The sequence below is a fragment of the Stigmatopora nigra genome, chromosome 2 (assembly GCF_051989575.1).
Source record: "Stigmatopora nigra isolate UIUO_SnigA chromosome 2, RoL_Snig_1.1, whole genome shotgun sequence".
Lineage (NCBI taxonomy): Eukaryota > Metazoa > Chordata > Actinopteri > Syngnathiformes > Syngnathidae > Stigmatopora > Stigmatopora nigra.
In genome coordinates, this window is record NC_135509.1 from 3731551 (window position 1) to 3753088 (window position 21538).

At 38.0% G+C, this 21538-nt stretch overlaps 2 protein-coding genes, 1 long non-coding RNA gene and 2 other non-coding genes across 6 annotated transcripts; 3 read left to right on the forward strand and 2 right to left on the reverse strand.

Annotated features, from left to right (window-relative positions):
* Positions 1 to 225: 225 nt before the first annotated feature.
* On the reverse strand, positions 226 to 297 carry trnah-gug (transfer RNA histidin (anticodon GUG)). Its single transcript has one exon. It is a non-coding gene; the product is annotated as a tRNA-His (tRNA).
* A 195-nt stretch (positions 298 to 492) lies between these two features.
* Positions 493 to 564, reverse strand: trnah-gug (transfer RNA histidin (anticodon GUG)). The gene has a single exon. It is a non-coding gene; the product is annotated as a tRNA-His (tRNA).
* Positions 565 to 1388: 824 nt separating this feature from the next.
* ift20 (intraflagellar transport 20 homolog (Chlamydomonas)) lies at positions 1389 to 3068 on the forward strand. 2 transcript variants are annotated; one of them, XM_077710879.1, is made up of 3 exons: positions 1389 to 1740; positions 1855 to 1935; positions 2517 to 3068. In XM_077710879.1, the coding sequence occupies exon 3, from the start codon at positions 2520 to 2522 to the stop codon at positions 2916 to 2918; it is 399 nt and encodes a 132-aa protein (XP_077567005.1). In that variant the 5' UTR covers positions 1389 to 1740; positions 1855 to 1935; positions 2517 to 2519; the 3' UTR covers positions 2919 to 3068. The 2 variants fall into 2 exon arrangements, with proteins under 2 accessions (XP_077567005.1, XP_077567004.1); XM_077710878.1 differs by lacking the exon at positions 1855 to 1935 and having other exon boundaries at positions 1403 to 1740.
* Positions 3069 to 3674: 606 nt separating this feature from the next.
* LOC144191132 (uncharacterized) lies at positions 3675 to 5653 on the forward strand. The gene is made up of 3 exons (XR_013324998.1): positions 3675 to 3702; positions 4008 to 4062; positions 5252 to 5653. It is a non-coding gene; the product is annotated as an uncharacterized LOC144191132 (long non-coding RNA).
* A 152-nt stretch (positions 5654 to 5805) lies between these two features.
* Positions 5806 to 21143, forward strand: ptchd4 (patched domain containing 4). Its single transcript, XM_077710877.1, has 3 exons — positions 5806 to 6823; positions 9445 to 9940; positions 18284 to 21143. Exons 1-3 carry the CDS (start codon positions 6224 to 6226, stop codon positions 19945 to 19947), a joined length of 2760 nt encoding a protein of 919 aa, XP_077567003.1. The 5' UTR covers positions 5806 to 6223; the 3' UTR covers positions 19948 to 21143.
* The last annotated feature ends 395 nt before the right edge of the window (positions 21144 to 21538 follow it).

Genomic DNA, 21538 nt, shown 5'->3' on the forward strand with positions numbered 1-21538 from the left:
AGGTGTTTTTACATAACATACCCCACAGTTACTGCGTGATATTACTCTTATTTTACTTAAAGGGTGGCTCCATGTACACATGCAGGTAAACAAACAACATCATAACTTTAAATTATGTTACGCACACTCAAAAAAAAAAAAACTGATGAAACAACTCAGTGACAAGGCTGATTAGCCATGATTGGCCTATTAATAGTATTCTATCAGTTAGCTGTTTTCCCCAAGTGCCGTGACCCGGATTCGAACCGGGGTTGCTGCAGCCACAATGCAGAGTACTAACCACTGTACGATCACAGCCGATAAGTGAAATTGGGTACCTCACAACTTGTTGCGGTTGCCAATATTTTCTACATTTTTTGATCATTTTCTACATTTTTTGATCATTTTAATTGTGGATGCTATATAGCAACTTTAGTGCACATTTTATTTTTTAAAAAAGGTGATATTGCACTCATCTTGCACCTTTGCCTGACGTCAGCTATTTTTCCCTAATGCCGTGACCCGGATTCGAACCGGGGTTGCTGCGGCCACAACGCAGAGTACTAACCACTATACGATCACGGCCACTGTCTTCTGTACTCCGTGTTACTTCCAAATGTATTATATTACAACGTGGCATGGAAAGATGTTATACCTTGACCTGGTGAACAACATCAAACCATAATTGTTTTAACCAAAATTGTTTTAACTAAGTGCCGTGACCCGGATTCGAACCTGGGTTGCTGCGGCCACAACGCAGAGTACTAACCACTATACGATCACAGCTGATGGAAATTGAATAGTAAAATTGCGTACCTGTCAACTCAAATGGGTTGCCATGGTATCATGCCATTATGGAATTATGGTGTTATGGCGTTTTCAACTTGCAGTTTTGTGCATGTTGTCTTTTGATTTGTAATATAAACTGTACCCTTAATTTAGTCATTTTTTTATCCGCCAAATGTGGCTTATGTGCGAGTAAATACTGCCTGATGCCAAGATGAAAAGTCAAAATGGAATCACTGTAATGTTGACAGTGAGTGTTTTCAGCCACATGAGGAAACTACATATATAGGAGGGGTAGGGAACCTATTGCTCGGGAGCCACATGTGGCTCTTTTGATGGGTCTATATGGCTTTCTGGAATATGCATATAAATAAATTAAATTTAATTTAAAAAACTGATAAACTTATTTTGTTTCAAACAAATATTTATTATAAAATTCGTTGTCAATTATTATTGTCATCTTCAAAATGTAAGATTAGGTTTTTTGTAGTTAACACAATTTTTGCTGATGACGATGTCAGCCAATGAGAATTAATCATATGATGCCATATGAAGGCGTTGTGTCATAAACACGCATCTAAACGGAAAATGAAGTGAAAACGAGTGCAGATCTCACAAAATACAACTATATACCAATTAATTAATTACTTAATGTATTTTTTTATTATTATTTATTTGACCCCGATTAGTATTCGAGATACAGATTCACACATTCTGAATTAAGGCTTTTATTCCAACTCCTTTATTGGCTTTCTATGTGTAGTTAATAAAATTACCGAAAACAAAATCATCGTTTTTTGACACAAAAAAACAACAAATATACAATTTGGTCAGAAGATTTGCACTCGCGAACGATGGGCATTTGATGATGACATCATCACCACGCGTCTGTGTTTACAGTTGTTGGGAGACGGAATGCTGAGGTGGCGATAGTTACACATTGTTTCCGGGACACTCATCTTCCGAATTTAACCAGTAAGTTATTTGAGAGTTAATATCTAGTTCATCCTCAATGTAAAGCTTCTTTTCCGTGAACAAACGAGTTTTTTTCCTGACTTTCCCCGCCTCGGCCATAAACGGGTGAACCAGCCTCCGTCTGTTCATCTCCGACGGGCTCTAATAGCTGATGCAGTCTGAGCCTCTAAAATCTTTGCCTCCAGCTTCTTGAAAGTATGTTTGAGTCAAGATAACCATATTTTAACACTCATGTAACAAAGTGACTATAAGGTGGAAAAAAGACGTCAATAATACATTTTGGCCTGGCGTTTCCTCAAGTGTTTTTATATTTTTATATAGTCGCAGGGCATTTTCTGATTTGTTTATCCTCAGTAGTGTCGCAGGGGGTGCTGGAGCAAATCCCAGCTATCTCTGATCGCAGGGTGCAAGGAGACAAACAAATATAAAGACTCACACCCATACCTAGTGGCAATTTAGAGTGTCCAATATCCAATCAGCCTACCATGGATTTATTTTTTTCTTTTTAAATGTGGGAGGAAACCATGCAAACTCCACACAGAACTCGAACCCAAGAATGGGCAAACTGGTCCTCCAGGGCCGCCGTGGTTGCCAGTTTTTAATAATAATAATAATAATAATTTTTGAATTAAACACAGTAGTTATTCCGAAATGAAATGCAATGAATATACAATTTACTTTATTCCTTTTTTTAACAGAACTATTCACATGTGGCATACAAAAAATACAAAATATAGGGTACCTCTACTGAATCGAGGTTGTTTTTCCCCATACAGACTATGGCTAAAGAGGCTTTGGCAGAGGTAGGCTGCTATTTTGATGAACTCAACAAGCTACGAGCCCTCGAACCAGATGTCAGCCAAAAAACAGCAGAGCTCAAAGAAGACTGCAAAGAATTTTTGGACAAAATTGTGCAGTTTTTGAAAATAATTGGTGGTCTCATGGATCTCGTGGATGAGTTGGCAAATGAGACGGAGAGAGAAAAATTGAAGGCCCTTGGAACAAGAAACCTGTTGAAGTTCATGGCAAAGCAACGTGAAGCTCAGCAACAGCAATTGTCAGCACTCATTGCAGAAAAGATGATGCAACTTAAGAGATATCACATTGAGTATGAAACCTTGTCTAAGGTAGAATCGGAACAAAATGAATTCATTAACCAATACATTTTGCAGAAATGATGTGATATACACTAGCAGAGAAACTCCATGTCTGCACTCTGATAAATTAATAGATGGAGCTCCATCATTGTTTACTTCACTGCATTCTTTTCTTCTCTCGTACTGTAGCTGTTATCTTTCCAAAATAAAAAAAAAAAAATAGCACTATTATCTGGTGGTGGTTCATTTAAATGGTTGTAAATTAAAATACCAAATTACCGTATTTATAACTCCTCCCCACAAGAATGGAATATACCTCAACTTGACTCAACATTCATACACTTTTCTCTTCTCAAGTACTTTATATTTGCCTTAAGAATACACAATCTTTTTATTTGGATGACTGGTGGAAAAAATGGGGCAATTATAGCACTCGTGCACAAATCCAATCCTTCAGGGGATTTTTAGATATTGCATCTGCAGATTCTGTGCATAGTACTGAGGCGTTAGCTGTAGTGCTCATCGTATGGTAGCATTATCAATTATTAAACATCTGCATGTGTTTGCTTCTGTAGTTTCCAGAAAAAGGGGAGCTTAAATCAAAATCCATGACAATTATAAACTGTTTTTATCCTCACAAGGGTCGTGGGAGGTGCTGGAACCTATACCAGCTGACTCCTGGCACGAGGCGAGGGACTGAATTGGTGGCAAACCAATTGCAGGAAACAAGCAGTATCTGACTGCAATGAACTGATTATAATTGTAAGACACTGGATTGGTGAAAAGGAGTTGTTATTTTGATTAGATTAAAAACCTGAACTCACTGTGGGGCTTTGGTCTAATTGCCCATCCCTGGTATCGAATGGTGAGACATTTTTCAAAATTATATTTAACTCATTTACTGGTAGAAAATGCAGTATTTTAAAACAATTCATATAAGGTCAAAGCCTTGATTCAAACTTGCATAATTTGTACTACTACTATACTATGTACTTATACTTATGGTTCTTCAATGCTCGAATTTCTGTCAGCGAAAAATCTGCAGACAAAATGTATAAATTTGCTTAAAAGTACTCAAAGATCAAGATGTCTCACATTTTATAATTATATTTGATGAGAATGGAAAATAAGTATGTACAACAACATATGTGTGGTTTTTTCCTATTTTAGATTGGATTACATTGATTTTCTGGAGACCCTGGATTAACCAACTGGATTGGCTCAGGTATTTTATGGTCTTTTCAAAAGCAAGTACATTGTTTGATTTTTAAAGAATTTATTTACAAATTAGAGTAGAAAATAAGTGTTTGGTCACCGATAATGCTGATGTGTATTTCTTTTTTTAAATCAAAAGTAAGTAAACTAAGGACAAGATTGTCTCGGTAGAAGACAAATTGATTTTTTTTTTGCGGTAGGATGTTCCTAGTAGGATAAAGTTTAAACCTTATTTGTAGTCAATAAGCAGTTAGCCACGTGAGTAAAGTGACTGACAGGCACATTACCATTCAACTGTATTAGTATCGAGTGCAGTTCATCCAAATTAAAAAGTTTTTCAGACATAACAGAAGTAAATTCATCATCAACAGACAAATTCTTTGCTTTGTTTACCTACACACTTTCGATAAAACTTTGATATGGTATTAATTCCACATTTAGTACAAGGAATCAAATATGACATGAATATACCAAATTGGTGCATTGACATAAATTGCTAGTAATTGCCCAAAACTAAATTTTTACCAGTTTAACAATGTTTCCATTTTTTTATAAAAAAAAACAAACAAACAAAAAAACTATAATAAATACACAATAATTGTGTAGCAAGTGGGTTTCCCTAGACTGGCCAGGTATTGCAATGTATAAATTGTTATTGATAATAATCCCAGTACTTTAAAAACAACCAACACACCAAGAGAAAAAACACATTTAGCATAAACTCGCGTTTAAAAGATTTGAGACATTTTCTGATTCAACTGAATGGTGCATTGTCTTCAACATTTTTTCTGCAAATGTAACTGTTATCCTACTGAGTAAATAGTGGCTTTCACATGATTTAATATAACAAAATGTAGCCATTAGTATTTGCCCTCACCCAGTATGTATACAAAATATCCAATTGTCACTTAATTAAAAGAAGTGGTCGGTTGCTGAATAGGTTATTATCATGTTTATGACATGCATCTCTTTGTGTGTGCTGGAAGTTAATCACTATACTGGTTCTTAATTCCACACTAGTGCATATTCAAACTGTTACTGGAATATATTCCGTCTGCTTGAATTGATAACCCTACTATGCGTGTCATCTATTTATATATATTTTTTAGTAATTTTTTGCTTTAGCCCGTTGGATAGGGCGGCCCTGTTTACACTTGCCATTTCATACGTTCATTTTCCATTTGTCTTAACCTTGCAAGGCTTGCAGGGTTTGCTGCAGCTTATCCCAGGAGGCAAGGGAGGGTCTTCCTGATTTGGTTGTCGGCCAATTCCAGGGCACACTGAGACCAACCACCATTCACACTCATTACCTAAGGACAATTTTGAGTGATCAACCAGCCTACCATATAACTTCTTGAGATGTTAATGGGAAATACCTTGGTGAAAGCCGACATGAACATGGGGAAAAACATTTAAACTCCTCCAAGAAGTACAGAAACCACCAAGAAGAATTGGAGCCCTAAATCGCAGAACTGTGAAACCAATGTGCTGACCACCACCGTTCAGTAAATGAACGATTCTCTTACCATAAATAACAAAGAAAGATATACACGATGAGTATTGCAACTTTAACCCCCAGGGCACCACATAGCCTGACCAAACGCAACCCACTCAGCACGAATATTCATCTAACGAGGGTCAAAACCGCCGACCCCACCCCCGCCCAGCGACACTTGCAGATGTTAACACATTGCCGCCACGGTTGCTTAAATAACCAGGCAGCACCTGCAAAATGCATTGGGTTGCACCCGTCTCTCCAACGTCAGGCGCTTTCAATCAAGTCCTCGAATCAGGCTTCACCGGCGACGAAACGCGTGGCGGCAGACAGGAACCGCGCACATGCACGCATCGCACCGCCGCGACTCGTCAATGGTGTGCAGCAGCAGCTCCAGTAAAGTGAGCTTGCGCGGCTCCCCACCCCCCTTCGCCTCCCCAGCACACGGGCGCTATGGCTTGAAACGAGACAAGGGGGGGATCCTTTTGGAGAAAAGGAGAGGCGGATGAAGGATTGAATTAGGGACCGTCCGACTGTCCGTGTGACTCGTCGCGTCTGGCAGCAAATTGCTGCAATGCTGTCTTTCCAGGTGTGTGTATGTGCACGCGCGCATGTGTGCATGGCGTTATTTCTCTTACGAATTGGACCGAGCTGAGAAACGAGAGTCTGATGTCACATGTGCTTCATCGGAGGAGACGGGGCATCTGCGAGCTGGATTTTTTGGAGGATGCTGCGGCAAGTGATACACAGAGGGCTCAAGGCTTCCTTCTACTGGTTAGGCTTGTTCGTTAGCAGACACCCCGTTTTCTTTCTCACCGTGCCCGCAGTTCTCACCATTATTTTCGGATCTACCGTACTGAGCCGATTCAAACCGGAGACGGATCTCGAGTTGCTGGTGGCCCCGACGCACAGTCTGGCAAAGATTGAACGAAGTCTGGCCAACAGCCTCTTTCACATCGACCAGTCCAAGCATAAACTGTACTCGGATTTGCACACGCCGGGAAGATATGGTAGGCTGATCCTACTGGCCAAGTCTGGGGGGAACATCCTAGAGGTTGCTGATCAGGTGGTGCAAGTTCACAAGCAGGTGTTGGATTTGCGGGTCAATTACAAAGGATTCAACTACACGTTCGCGCACCTCTGCGTGTTGAGCCACAGGGACAAGCGCTGCCTCTTGGATGATATCATCACCATCTTCGAAGACATCAGACAGGCAGTGCTTTCTAACAGTACTTTCCACAAGGTGCCCGTCAGCTACCCCAACACCACATTAAAGGTGAGCTTTAGAACCAGGCCTGCCCTCAACCAATAGTACCCCCCTCCCTCCTATCCAAAATATACTAGAGAGACTCTCTGCCATGGTGCAAAATGCAAAGCGACGCGTGGTGCCACGATTTCTGAATGAATGCAGCATTTGCGCTGTGCCTTGCTAAATGCAAGGTAGCGTGGAAGATTATCAGGGAAGCCTTTTCATAACATGTGCAATTGCTTTGCTTGCTTTTACCCTACCACCATGTGTTGGTGCAGGTGAATTGATTGGCTCCATTGGGTGTACAGTTCTGCACACACGCATACACATAGGGATATCCCCTTTCTTTTTTTTATGTACATAGTGGATCCCTCTTGCCATCTCCTGGCAACACATGCTGCATTACATGACTGCAACAGACTCAGAATTAATTTCCCATCTTTTTCAAATCCTATTGCCAAGATCTAATAATACAATGCAGGCTGCTGTAAACATTTTGGATTCATTTAATGGATAAAAGACATTGTGATGTGTGCTATATTTAATTGCCTTTTGTTCAGTGGTTTTCTATTATATTAACTTTAATCCTCTCGAAGTTGGTGTTGCAGATTTGGAGAAACACAATGATAGTCACATTCAATGTATATAATGACTTCATGTGATCATTTCTTTCTAATAACAGAGTTTCCGTGACCAAAGGGTTAATTGCCCTTCACTGCACTTTGGTGGGAAGCTATGAATGGAACAATGCTATTCTGCAGCATATTTTAATCTATGCACACAAGGGTTTAGAAACTTATAAAATAATGGAACAATTCATGATTAAAATAGATTGGATATGAGGAGGTCCGTTGTTTTTTTTTTGGCATTTTTTTGTCCACGCATGTTCACCCCGGCCTGCGTGGGTTTCTTCCGGGTACTCTAGTTTCCTCCCACATTACAAAAAAAAACATGCATTGTAGACTGATTGGACACTCCAAATTGCCCCTAGGTATGGATGTGAGTATGTATGGTTCTCCATCTCCCTTAACTGGCCATCTCCAGCACCCCCCTGTGACCCTAATGAGGATGAAGCAGTTCAGAAAATGAGAAGAGATGAGAATGTAAAAGCTTTCATGTCATTAGGTAAATGAGGGTATTGCCCTACCCTCATTGGCCTGAAGCAGGCAAACAGCAAGATATGCTTGGCATGGCATGCACTTAATGCGTGATCACACAGCAGTGAGAGAGGTGACACAATGCATTGCGTTAACAGTTCCGTATTTGTGCCAGTAAATGGGATTGGCGCATTATTTGTTTGTACTCGCTGATGTCGATGCCAGCATTTTAGTGTTGCACCATAGATGCTTCTGATACTAATATCAGTAGCATAAAAACCCAAAAAATAATAATGTGTAAGAATCACATCCAAGGATGCGCCTCTTTTGACATTTGCAAAACTAAGCAGGTTGCTGAAAACATCTCTGATTGAAAATAGAATTTCAATGTTATAGACATAAACAATATTTCTTTCAAAATCAAAGTTCCATTAACCTAGAATAAGTATCACAAAATATTTAAAAATTGCCCTTTAGGAAAATACTCTGCCAACGATGTTTGAAATAATCTAAAATTGCTGATTTCTTTACCTTTATGATCAACATCTAATCCACCCAGAGTGGCTGAAGGCTATGAAGGCCTCCAGGTAGATTTCTGACCTTGGCAACAATAACAAAAAATGGGTGAAAATGTGATGGGTTAAATGTTTGAATATGAAAACACAATCTGGAAACAGCACAACCAGGAAAAAAGCAATGAACGGAAGTCGACTGACAATTATTTAATAATTATTCATGCACATGATTAAATTAACACCAGTCTATCATTGTGATGTTTTTAGGCCAACAAAGAAGGCCTAGCAGGCCTTGATGACCAACCACTGGAATTGAAACATGAGATGTGCGGCACTTGTAACCCACATTTGCAAAATTGTAATTTTTGAAACATCTTCTTCATATTCATGTATTATTTTCAAGCACCTTGTTGAACTCTACCTTCAATTGGGTAAAATTTGTAATGTGTCCAAGCAAACGGTTTAAGTTTGTGAGTAGTGTACATAAGTAATGGGAAACAAGAGAGTTGATTGCATAGATATTGTTGAAACAAATACTAAAAAGGAACTATGAACTTATATTTATGCACAGGTTTTGGTATATAAAGTAATGGGGAAGACATCAGATTATAAGACATAAATGGACTTGGGAACACAATATATACAGTACACAAAAATGAGCCATGAGGTTAAATCCGCCTGCTTTCGTTAACATTCAATCTTCTTTTTGCTTTATGTATAAATATTAAATAATGGTGGGCAAAAAATACTGATCCAATTTGAATAAAATACAGTATTTGCTTACACGTCCTGTGATTTTTCTTCACTTTTCAAGTTAAAAGCTTGTGCGTCCAAGCAAATGTTTTAAGTTAAACCATTTGGTCAGACAACCAATCAATTGCTTGGAAGCATTAAAATTTTTACTCTGTTGTTAAACCATTTAACAATTCAATACTCCTAGCAGAATATATTATTAGGATGAGGTCTGCAACCAAACTAAAGAGAATCTATTGTTGGTTGAATGCTTATTCTCATGTCCTTTTTAAACTTCTTACAGGATGGTCGCGTTTCGTTCATCGGTCATCAGCTGGGAGGCGTATCATTCTCACCAAACAGTCGGGACCAGCAGGTTAAGTTCGCCCGTGCCGTCCAGATCACCTACTACCTCCGCAACAACGGACCTGTGATACAGGATGCCATTGCAGAGCGCTGGGAAAATGAATTCTGTGCGCTGGTCAGTCGGATATCAACTCTTGAAGCTCCTAATGGACCGGACCAGCTCCACATCCATTCTCTCACCTCCTTTAGCTTGTGGCAAGACTTCAATCAGACAGGAGTGCTAGCCAAGGGGGAAGTACTGGTAAGCCTGGTGCTTGTGCTTCTAGCTGCCACCATTTCCAGTTCCATGCGGGACTGTTTGAGAGGGAAACCCTTCCTGGGCCTTCTAGGAGTGTTGACTATCTGCATTGCCAACGTGACAGCCGCAGGAATCTTTTTCATATCAGATGGGAAATTCAATTCAACACTCTTGGGCATTCCATTCTTTGCTATGGGTGAGTATGGGAGTGTTTTTTTTACTCTTATCAGATGTCAATGCTTGAACTGATGATATGAAAGCTTCTTTTAAAACAGTTCATACAGGAAATTCCCAGGTTACAAACTTGAAAGTCACTCAGCCCGTAAAGATTTTTAAAGATTTCTTTTCAATTTCGCAAAGCTAGTGGTTGTCTAAGGAAAATCTTATGGCTAGTGTCAGATTTCCTGAATCCCACTATTGTATTATTTCCCCAAAACTACTTTTCTTTTTGAAAATTTTGTTGGCCAAATATTTTATCATTTTAAAGAAAACGATTATTTATAACAAAACGCCATTATTAGCGATAGCCCCGCCATTCGCATTGACTGACGGGGAAAATAAACACTGAAAAAAATGTAATGCTCCGCCCAGTGCTCGTAGAGACGTTACTCGAGGCGTGACCGGACATTTGGTCACCGGTCTTTTGGTCGCCAGTCAAATGTACTTAAATATTAAACAGTACTTGGATATTAAACTCTCTCTCTTAAATATTACACTATCTCTCTTAGATATTAAACTCTCTCTCTCTTAGATATTAAACTATCTCTCTCTCTCTTAATTATTAAACTCTCTCGTAAATATGATTTTTTGAGACCTTGTTTCAACAGTAAACTTTCTGTCACCATTTGACCGGCGACCAAACGTCCGAGCACCTCGTATATCAAAATATGTCGTATATTAAGATAAATATTTTCTCAAAATTTTACTCGTATCTCAAATTGCTTGTATGTCGAGGTACCACTGTAGGTATATTTTTGATTCGCCATAAATAGAAAAAATATTTCTCCCATCTCTCCTATATAGTTGAAATTTAGCTTGCATTAATTCCTCAGTTATTATTATTATTTTTTTTACATAGCACTTCTAGAGGCTGACTCACATACCTGAAATTTAAGTAAAACGTTGGAACAAGAGGCTAAATGAATTTCCTGCACAAAGTTACTTAGTTAATGGTGTGGACATAAACAATAAACATATAGGAGCTGTAATAAAACTGATGTGTGAAGGAGTTTAGAGGCAATGCAAGGGGATACGGGCAAAGAGATGGAGGGGGCTTGATTAGGGCTATAATTTTATGTGACAGGACCTTAGAGACAGCAGATGTCCACCCTCCTCCCTGGAGGTCCTGACTGACACACACTCCTCCTCTCACTGTATCAACGTCACATCATGGTTACCAAGTGAAATGGATACTGACTTTTCACTTGAGGGGCCCTTCTACTAATGTGGCACCCCATGTTGAGACTTCCCTACATATATTTCCCTATTTTAATAGTTATGAGAAATCCCACCTAGGGCTGGCTATTAATAACAGCTTGGAAGTGGCCTAGTTTACTAAAATCAGTTTTTAGATTTTTTTTAATGAGTTAGCCTGCAGACACAGCAATATGTTGACTGGTAAGAGATTTTTTTTAATTATTAATATAAATGAATTATAGAACATATGAATCACATTTTAAAGTTTTACAAAGAGATGAAGGATGAATCCATGACCTTTTGGATTTTTTGTTACCTACAAGATTGGGTTGTTTTAGAATTGCAGTTGACTGCAACCGACTGATTACACTTTTAAGACACCAAATTGGGGAAATTAGAAAGAAAACAACACCCACTAAAAGGCTGGTTTATAGCCTATATGCATGGGAATTCTTGTCAAGCAGTCTGTCCATTTCTGCACATATAACCTTAAGTGCTTCTCTATCCCACCTATATTAGAAGATATATGGTAAAATGATAGAAATTCTGTAATTGTCTGAAATCCAAGTTAAATGTATACAAGCCATTAAAATTATTTAGATGGACTAATACATTTATCCAAGCTGCACTCAAAGTTAGGTGTATGATTTTCCAGGAATATTATTTTAAAGATGACAGAAGGAAGGTGTATTTTATTGAAATTCATACTGTAATTTTAATTTGTAGGTGTGTGGAATAAAACCTAATGGAAATGAAATCTGCATGGATGCACAATATAATGATACTGTGCAATGAATACACGTACACGTACACATATACATACACGAAACTTCAAGGTGACAAAGACAAAAGGCAAAAGAAAATGTATTTCGACGTATATGATTGAAATTCAAGTACGGCTTATACGCGGTGGCGGCGAATATGCAAGAAAATACGGCATGTGCCAAAGGACCTCTGTCCGTGCCGTACATACTTCAAACTCAATACCAATTAAAATACGTAAACTCCCATATATGAACCTCTACGCCAATCATCTTAAGGCCTGGCTATTACACCAACAAAATTGCGATCACACTGCTGTCTAAAACTGCACTCTTTTATGACTTTATGAGGGTTAGGGTCTGATCATGGATATTGTCACTGTGGTAGGCATCAACTTTTAATGCAATGAACTCTATAGTAGTTTTTAAACTTGCATATTGAGTGCATGCTGGTTTTGTGTGATCTGTACTGTTATGGATGGGGCAGCTAAAGCCTATCCCAGCCCACTATCGACAGGGGCCAGAGACACCCTGAACTGGTTGCCAGGCACTAGCAGTTTACGATGACACAAACAACCATTCATGGCTATTTTAACACCTACGAACAATTTGGAGTGTTCAGTTAAATTCTGTAAACATGCGTGTTTTGAGAATTTGGGAAGAAAGCTAAGCATCCGGAGTAAACACATACAGGCATGAGAAGATTATGCAAACACCAGATTTTAAGGCCACAGACCCGGATTGAACTGTTAATTCTCCAAATTTGAGGCGACATGCATACCAAGCATCTAGCACTTTGTGCTTGAACAGAAAAATAAAAGATATGGCTGTCTCAAATTGCCTTTTATCTGATTTACATCACAAGAAAATATTGAAAGACAGCATATTTAAATAGCCTATTCTAAATATACATTTGTCATGAATTTGATTGGCAATGACTATTTCCAGCCCTTTCAAATCCAACACTGTCACTGCCATGTGTTATATTTAGCTCCATTCAAATCGTTTAAGATCAGCACTTCCGGCAGCCTGTCCCATTAAAAATAGATGATTCTAGCACACCTTTTTATTGACTCCCATGGGTGAATCTAATGTAGATTTCATCTTTATTTAGTACAAGAGTGTCAGACTCGGATTGGTTCACAGCCGCATTAACGTCAACTCGATTTTATGTCGGTCGGACTATTTTAGATATAATATATAGTTTTTTTTTTTTTTATAAATGGATTAGAAGAACTGAATTAAAAGCCCTTAATATTCCATTTTTATAGATATAAAACAATGTATATTTTAGCTTTTAATATATATATATATATATATATATATATATATTTTAGATTTTACACAATTATTTTTGAACTAAAAACTGAAAAAAAAGATTAAAAAATTACACTTATTGATTTAAAAGGGGAAAAATCAGAACATTTTATGTACATTCATACTCTTCATTTTAATTTGATCCTAAAACAGAAAGTCGGCACTCATGGTTTACTTTCTCGGGCCGCACAAAATGATGCAGCGGCCCAGATTTGGCCCCCAGGCCGCCACTTTGATACCTGTGATCTATTACAATCGCAAAGACCCAGGCAAGGCAATAACATGTGGAAACATTAATTAAAAGCTGCTTAACACACATTGTTTTAATGTGGACAAAAATTGCTTTTGGCACTTTTTGTCTACATTTTAAAGGTTGGTCTTCAATCTAATGCTAGAAAATTAGAACAGCTCTAGGACCAATCAAAGGGAAGTAAACCATGGCTAAATATTTGGTTTTATATAGTAAGTATACTACTGCATTGTTTGCATCTTAGTTGTTACTGACTAGTGTCCACGATTGTGGAATTATTTTCTGCTTTGTGTATCAATGGGTGATGTGAGGCAGCTACTAAACAAGTGGGACTCATTCAGTTCTGAGACTAGTTTTTAATCAATTACCGTTGGGTATTTCTGGGAACGTCAATCCAGGCATTGTGTGTGTTGGGCCAAATTTGGCAGACCCAAATTTATGGTTGCTGCAATCAGTGTGTAATTCCATCAGTTTGAAACGTTCAATTATTCTGCTTTTAGTGCTTAGATCATGCAGGTTTTTTTCAGGCAGAAAAAAATCATTAGCCCTATGAAGAACTGACTGTACTATTGATGGCTTTATTGTATAATTGAATTAACGGGACTTTCTCAACAGTAGTAACAAATGAGAGGATATACCAAACCAGGACAAAACAACATATATTAAATGTAAAAACAAAACAAAACAAAACTGAATGATAATCCAGACTTTTAATACAGGGACACTTTGAGGAAGTAAATATACGATCACAAATCAATAAAACAGGATTTTTTTTAATTAAAAGTTCATCCAATGTATTTTCAATGTTTTTTTTCATTTATTTAAATTTGGCACATATGTTAAAATAATTTTATGATAATTTCATTCAAACATCTGGTAAGATTAATTAAAGTATTTGAGTGAAACAGACAAATCTGATGTATTTTAAGGCGTATTAGAAAACATTGCTTGTACGTCAAATGAAACTGGCCATCAGGTACAAGTTGAAGTGAAAATCAGTGATAGAGTAGTCATTCTCCAACCCGGAGGTTGTTGGTTCTATTCCCTACCCTCAGTATCCTTAGTGCAAGATACTGAACCCTCACTCTGTTCCTGATGTTGTTTACTTTGTAGGTAAATGAGGATTTAGTGTCAAAAGAAATTAAGTAGCTTGAAGTTTATACAAGTGTAAATTGCAAAATGCATGTTTTTGGGATTTGGGAGGAAACTGGAGTACCCAGAGAAAACCCACGCAGGCCAAGGCAGAACATGCAAACTCCACACAGGTGGGGCAACCTGGATTCGATCCCAGAACTTCAGAACTGTGGAACTGTGAGGCCGATGCGCTAACCACACAGTCGCTAGACTGGCTCCAAAAAAATTGTATTTAGTATTTTGCAAGTCTTTGACAATCTTGGCGTACTAAAAGAAGTCCCACGGTGACTTATGCATGTGGGTGGGTGTGTGTCTGTATAAAAGTGAGTGGGGGAGTGGGTGGATATGTTATCCTATGACTGGGCAGTGCTGACTGTAGAGTGAAGATCAATACTGCTTGACATTATGAGGAGAACCCCCAGTGGTCTGTGTCCAACACGTCTGTAAATCTCATGCTAAAATGCACAATTCTGTATTTACAGGTACGTTAACAGATTGCATCGATTTTGTCACCTTACAGTATTTGACATTTAACCCAAACGGATGTTTACCTGCCAACAGACCCAGTATTATACCCGTATGGATTTGGGTTTATACATCGTGATATTGTAAAAGAACTAAAACACATTAAACATTAGCAATTTAAAGTGTAATGTATCATTAAATTTATAATCTGAACCGGGAAGAGGAGTGGACAAATGCTTTTTTTCACGTTCTAATTCAACAAAGCCTACGTTCTAAGGCAATTGACAGAAAACACCTAGTATGGGTGGTGTCAAAACTATGGTCTGCTGGCCCATTTCCCACTTTGAAAGGGAACTAGACTTAAATGTCTGACCTTAGAAAAGAAAGGCCTCATACTTGTGCAATATGGGGACCTACAACTAGATATTTTCCACAATCCAAAGTCTGTTCTTTGTGATAGAAGGCTAGAGGACTGGCATTTATAAGAAGTGTTCTCTTCCAGATATTGATTTATATTTGAAGATTGATTTTGCCCTCACATGCATTCGTCATCACTTTCCTTGTATGTTTTTTATTGAGTTTCGATCGTGTCTGCAATCCAACGTCCTCTTTACAATATTGTCTCTGCTGTCATTCCTGCAGGCATCCTGATTGGTAGACTGTATGGTGGGTGGTAAGAGCTGACATGCTCTCTAACCAAATGATTGATGTGTTTTTACGGTGTGTGAGCAACAGAGGTTTTCGTGAAGTGATTTATTTTAATGACTCTATGGCATTTTGGTGTGGGCCAAAGGAGGACAGAAGGGCAAACGCAGCCAAGGCTTCCATTTTTACAGTGACGTGATCTGGTTGTTGGATTATTGAACACAGTCACACACGTGCACACACCCACACAAACTTTCACACAACCTCTGTTCAGGATAAAATAGCCTGTCGGACAGCCGTTGACAAACTGCCCTCCTCCATTGAGCCCTCAACCTGCAAGTGAGAAAGGTTTGAAATACAATCGCTCACGTCTCTGCATCCTTTCATACTAAGCTACAGTTTCTTATCTTACTCTCACTCTACAGCCAACCAATTGCGGCAATGCCTTCCGACAGCACAGCCTGTCTCTTGTGGAAAAGGGTTTGTGATGGGCCCTTGCAGCTAGTTTTGGAGGCAATTATGAGTCAGTTCATCCATGTAAAGGAAAAAAAATCAAGCAGCTGCATCATCAAATTGGTGAGGTTGAAAGGCGTATCAAAGTACACCCTATACAAGGGATGGGCAAACCGGTACTCAAGGGGCCCCCGTGGGTGCAGGTTTTTGTTCCAACAAATCCAGCACAGTTTAACCAATGAGATTTCTGCAGAAAACAAGAAGCACCTGATTGCAATCCACTGCTTGCACTTGTAGGACACCAGATTGGTGAAAATGTGCCTCCTATGGGATGGAATGCAAACCCACACCCACTTTGTGGAATAGTTTGCCCACCCCTGCTCTATACCAAATGATATGCATTGACAATTTACTGTATTTTTTTGCTTTATGCTTTGCTTTATATTATTGTTGCACCCGTTCATACAAGAATTGAACTGTTGTCCTTCTACTAGACTGCGTTATAAAATCATAACGATAATTATCCTAAAATATTTTTGTCAACAATAATAATTCGATACATTTAAACTGCGATTACACTACCCGGACACCACAAATAAAGGGCCGCTTAGAGTTTTTAATGGTGAGAAGAGTTCAGGTCGACCTATACATATAAATAATTCCTTGATTATGATTATCTTAGTTATCAACAAATAAAATATAGTTTCCTCTGCATCACCTTTGAATGATGTTAGCCATCTGTTCATTAACCTGTTTTAAATAATAGTGTCCCATGAAGCAAAGGTTTGCCCATATGTGCTTTAAATAAAGCACAGTGTTCTGTTTTAATGAGCTGTTGCTCATAACTTCTGATCCCTGTATCCACCACATTTCACTTCAACTTCTCTTCTCAAGCATGTCATCATCCACCCGTACGGGTTTTGAGTCATTCAGCATTCATACATTCAGAGAATCTCCAGTAAGCTCCAAATCAGATAAGCATCGAGTAGCAGCTTGCCGTCTATGCATTTTTTCCTATTCCTTATTTTACTTCAGCTTCTTCTCTTGGTTAAGTGAAGCTATATTTCCAGCACCAATGGCAGACATTTTTTTTTGTAACAAGCAGCTACACAATCTACTCTTTAACAGTAATACCTTGGCATACGAGTGCTTCGACATACGAGCAATTTGAGACACGAGTAAATTTTTTAGCAAATATCTTGAGATACGAGTACCCTTTCGGGCAAATATTTATCTTGAGATACGACTAAATTTTCGGGCAAATATTTATCTTAAGATACGAGTACATTTTCGGGCAAATATTTATCTTGGGATAAGAGTAAATTTTTGGACAAATAATTATCTTGAGATATGAGACAAATTTTGATATACGAGCATACAGCATATGTGAGAGGCTGCTCATTAGAACACCATAGGCACTCTCTTTCCCGTTGCAATGTCTTGTGTAATGTCTCTACGAGCACTGGGCGCAGCATTGCATTTTTTTCAGTGTTTTTTTTCCCCTTTCGATAGTAAAAATGGCGGAACTTGTTCCTAATAGGAGAGGAGCATACTAGTTCTCACTGGCAAGTGGCCGTGCATTATCCTATTGTGAGAACATTTGTGTGCATCATTTTCAGAATATTTTGAGGAGTAGACAAAAGCAAACAACCCTCGATAGGTTGCATCTGAAAGTCAGGGTGGAGGCGGGGCAAATAGAGCCAACCCGGGAGAAGAAAGGTATAAAAATTTAAAACAAAATCTGTCTAATTTTAATACTATTAAATACATTTCAGTACTATTAAACCACTAGTTAACTGCTACTTTGTTTATAGATGGTGAACTAGAACAAATACTTTTGGAGTTTTTTCAGATGTTTGGAGAGAATTAATTTGTTTTTAATTCATTTTTATGGGAAACGTTCATTTGAGTCACGAGTAAATTAACATACGAGCTCAGTCCCGGAACGATTTAATCTCGTATCTCGAGGTGCCACTGTACATATATTTGTCGATGCACAGAAGATCCAATTTTATATGCAGGTAAATTACAAACTGTGCAGTTAAAAATGTGACGTATAATTTATGATTCACTGGTCTCTCTTTATTGTGTTTTATAGGCCATGGAACCAAGGGCGTCTTTGAACTGCTGGCAGGCTGGAGGAGAACAAGGGAAAACTTGCCTTTTAAGGAGCGTGTGGCTGATGCATTTGCTGATGTGATGGTGTGCTACACAATGACCAGCTCACTTTACATCATTACATTTGGCATGGGAGCAAGCCCTTTTACCAATATTGAGTCTGTGAAGATCTTCTGCCAGAGCATGTGTGTTGCCATCCTGGTCAACTACTTCTATGTTTTCTCATTCTACGGCTCCTGCTTGGTATTCGCCGGACAACTGGAGCAGAACCGCTATCACAGCGTTTTCTGTTGTAAAATCCCCTCAGTGGAGTACTTGGAACGTCAGCCCACTTGGTTTAAAACCATGATGAGTGATGGCCATGACCTTTCTACACACCATGACAGTGTTCCTTACCAGAACCACTTTATTCAGCACTTCTTACGTGAGCACTACACAGAGTGGATTACCAATACCTATGTCAAACCCTTTGTGGTTATCCTCTATCTCATCTATGCTTCTTTCTCATTCATGGGATGTTTACAAATTAGCGACGGATCAAACATTGTGAACTTGCTGGCGAGTAACTCTCCGAGTGTTTCATATGCGATGACTCAGCAGAAATACTTTAGCAACTACAGCCCTGTGATTGGGTTTTACATTTACGAGCCTATTGAGTATTGGAACTCTACAGTACAGGAGCACTTGAAAACCCTTGGTCACGGTTTCAACAAGATCTCTTGGATTGACAACTTTTTCCAATACCTGCGAGTGGTGAATGTGAGCGCGTCAACTAAGAGTGAATTCATCAATATCCTCAAAGACTCCTTTTTGCGTAGCCCCGAGTATCAGCACTTCACGGAGGACATCATATTTTCAAAGAACCGTGACACACACGAGTACGATATAATTGCCTCACGCCTATACTTAGTGGCACGGACCACCGAAAAAAAGCGTGAGGAAGTGGTTGAGCTTCTAGAGAAGCTTCGCCCATTGATGCTAATTGACAGCATCAAATTCATTGCCTTCAATCCCACCTTTGTGTTCATGGACCGCTACAGTTCCTCTGTCATCTCTCCAATCCTGACCTCAGGCTTTAGTGTACTCACGATCCTTATCCTTACATTCTTCCTTGTCATTAATCCATTGGGGAACTTTTGGCTCATTCTCACAGTTACATCAGTGGAGCTAGGTGTCTTAGGTTTGATGACACTTTGGAATGTCGGTATGGACAGCATTTCAATCCTGTGCCTTATTTATACCCTGAACTTTGCCATGGATCACTGTGCACCGCACTTATATACTTTTGTGCTGGCTACTGAGCACACAAGGACACAGTGCATCAAGTTGGCACTGGAGGAACATGGTGCGGCCATCCTGCAGAACACATCTTGCTTTGTGATTGGGATCATACCTTTAGTGTTTGTGCCTTCCAATCTGACCTACACACTGTTTAAGTGCTCGCTTCTCACAGCCAGCTGCACCGTGCTTCACTGCTTCGTCATCCTACCCGTCTTCCTCACCTTCTTCCCACCGTCTAAAAAGAGACACAAGAAAAAGAAACGGGCTAAACGGAAAGAAAGGGAACGGGAGAGGGAAAGAGAAAGGGAAGAAATTGAATGCATAGACGTTAGAGAGAATCCGGATCATGTGACAAATGTTTGATTCCGTTGTCAATGTCATGAAACAACTCTTCAGATGCAGTGCGGTGAAAATATCCGTCACCTTGTTTTAGTGTGTGCACTGCTTGCTTTTGGCCAATAGCAGCTAAGGCTTCCTTAATATAGCGCAGTTTTATTGGACAACCTTTCAGTACATATGTACTGTCAGTGTCTTTCATTGGTACAAACCACAACATACTCATACTTCTACTATTAGGTACAGTATATGTGAAACTACGTTATGAGAGGTGTATACAAATTATGAATTTATACATATATATATATATAGTAGGTTACTCTATCGAAATATTTGTAAGTCCAATTTTATCTCCAACAGCCCTTATTGACAAATGTAGGGTGTAAAGCAGTCTGTACAGCCAAGAAAGTGCAAACTGGCTGATGGAAATGTAATAATTAAGAAACTACCAATAAATCAGGGGCAGTTCATCTATACTTAAGATCTTGATCTCATTTTTCATACACATCAATTGCAAATTTGTTTCTCTGAAAATTTGATTAAACAACTGCATGCACTGATTAATGACAGTGGTTTTCATATTCTAATTAGACATAACTTAATATCATACAATAGCTAGTCTTTTCCAGATAAAACAAAACATATTTGCACTTTTACTTACATTTTTTTAATATACTTTATTACAAATTCATAGCAAAATCTGGATTATGATGTTCTTTATATGTTTGAACATACTACTAGGGATTTATGAAGAATACAACTGGGGCATAAATGTGTATTCTCCTCTACTCCACACTGCGATACTTATATTTTTCATGGTTAATGTCTGGATTTGTGCTGAATATGATGCAAAATGTAAAAAAAAGAAGAAGAAACTCGCTTCATTTTGAAGGCCATACGGCAGTCCACATGTATAATTTGCAACTATTCCAAAATTGTGTGATTGTCAGCCCTAATTGAAGTCAATGAAATGTAGAATTCCAATAAGAGGATCTTTGTTGACATATTTTGCCACATGCACAGTGGGTTGGGTAGGAAGAAGTTATAATGATAATTGCAAGGAGTGAGTATACGATGATCAGTGACTGGCAAAAAAAAAATGCTGATATTAAACACTTTAACGTATGAATACCAGAGAAGTCTTAGAAAGAAGCAGCCATGGTCGTGTTACAAGAGGACTGTATTTTTCTCAAATTTCATTTGAATCAATTTGTTTATGATTAGACCTGTAGTGGTTGACCCTTTATATATATATATATATATATATATATATATATATATATATATATATATATATATATATATATATATATATATATATATATATATATATATATATATATATATATATATATATATATATATATATATATATATATATATATATATATATATATATATATATATATATATATATATATATATATATATATATATATATATATATATATATATATATATATATATATATATATATATATATATATATATATATATATATATATATATATATATATATATATATATATATATATATATATATATATATATATATATATATATATATATATATATATATATGGATACATAAAATGTTAATCATGACAATATATTTTTT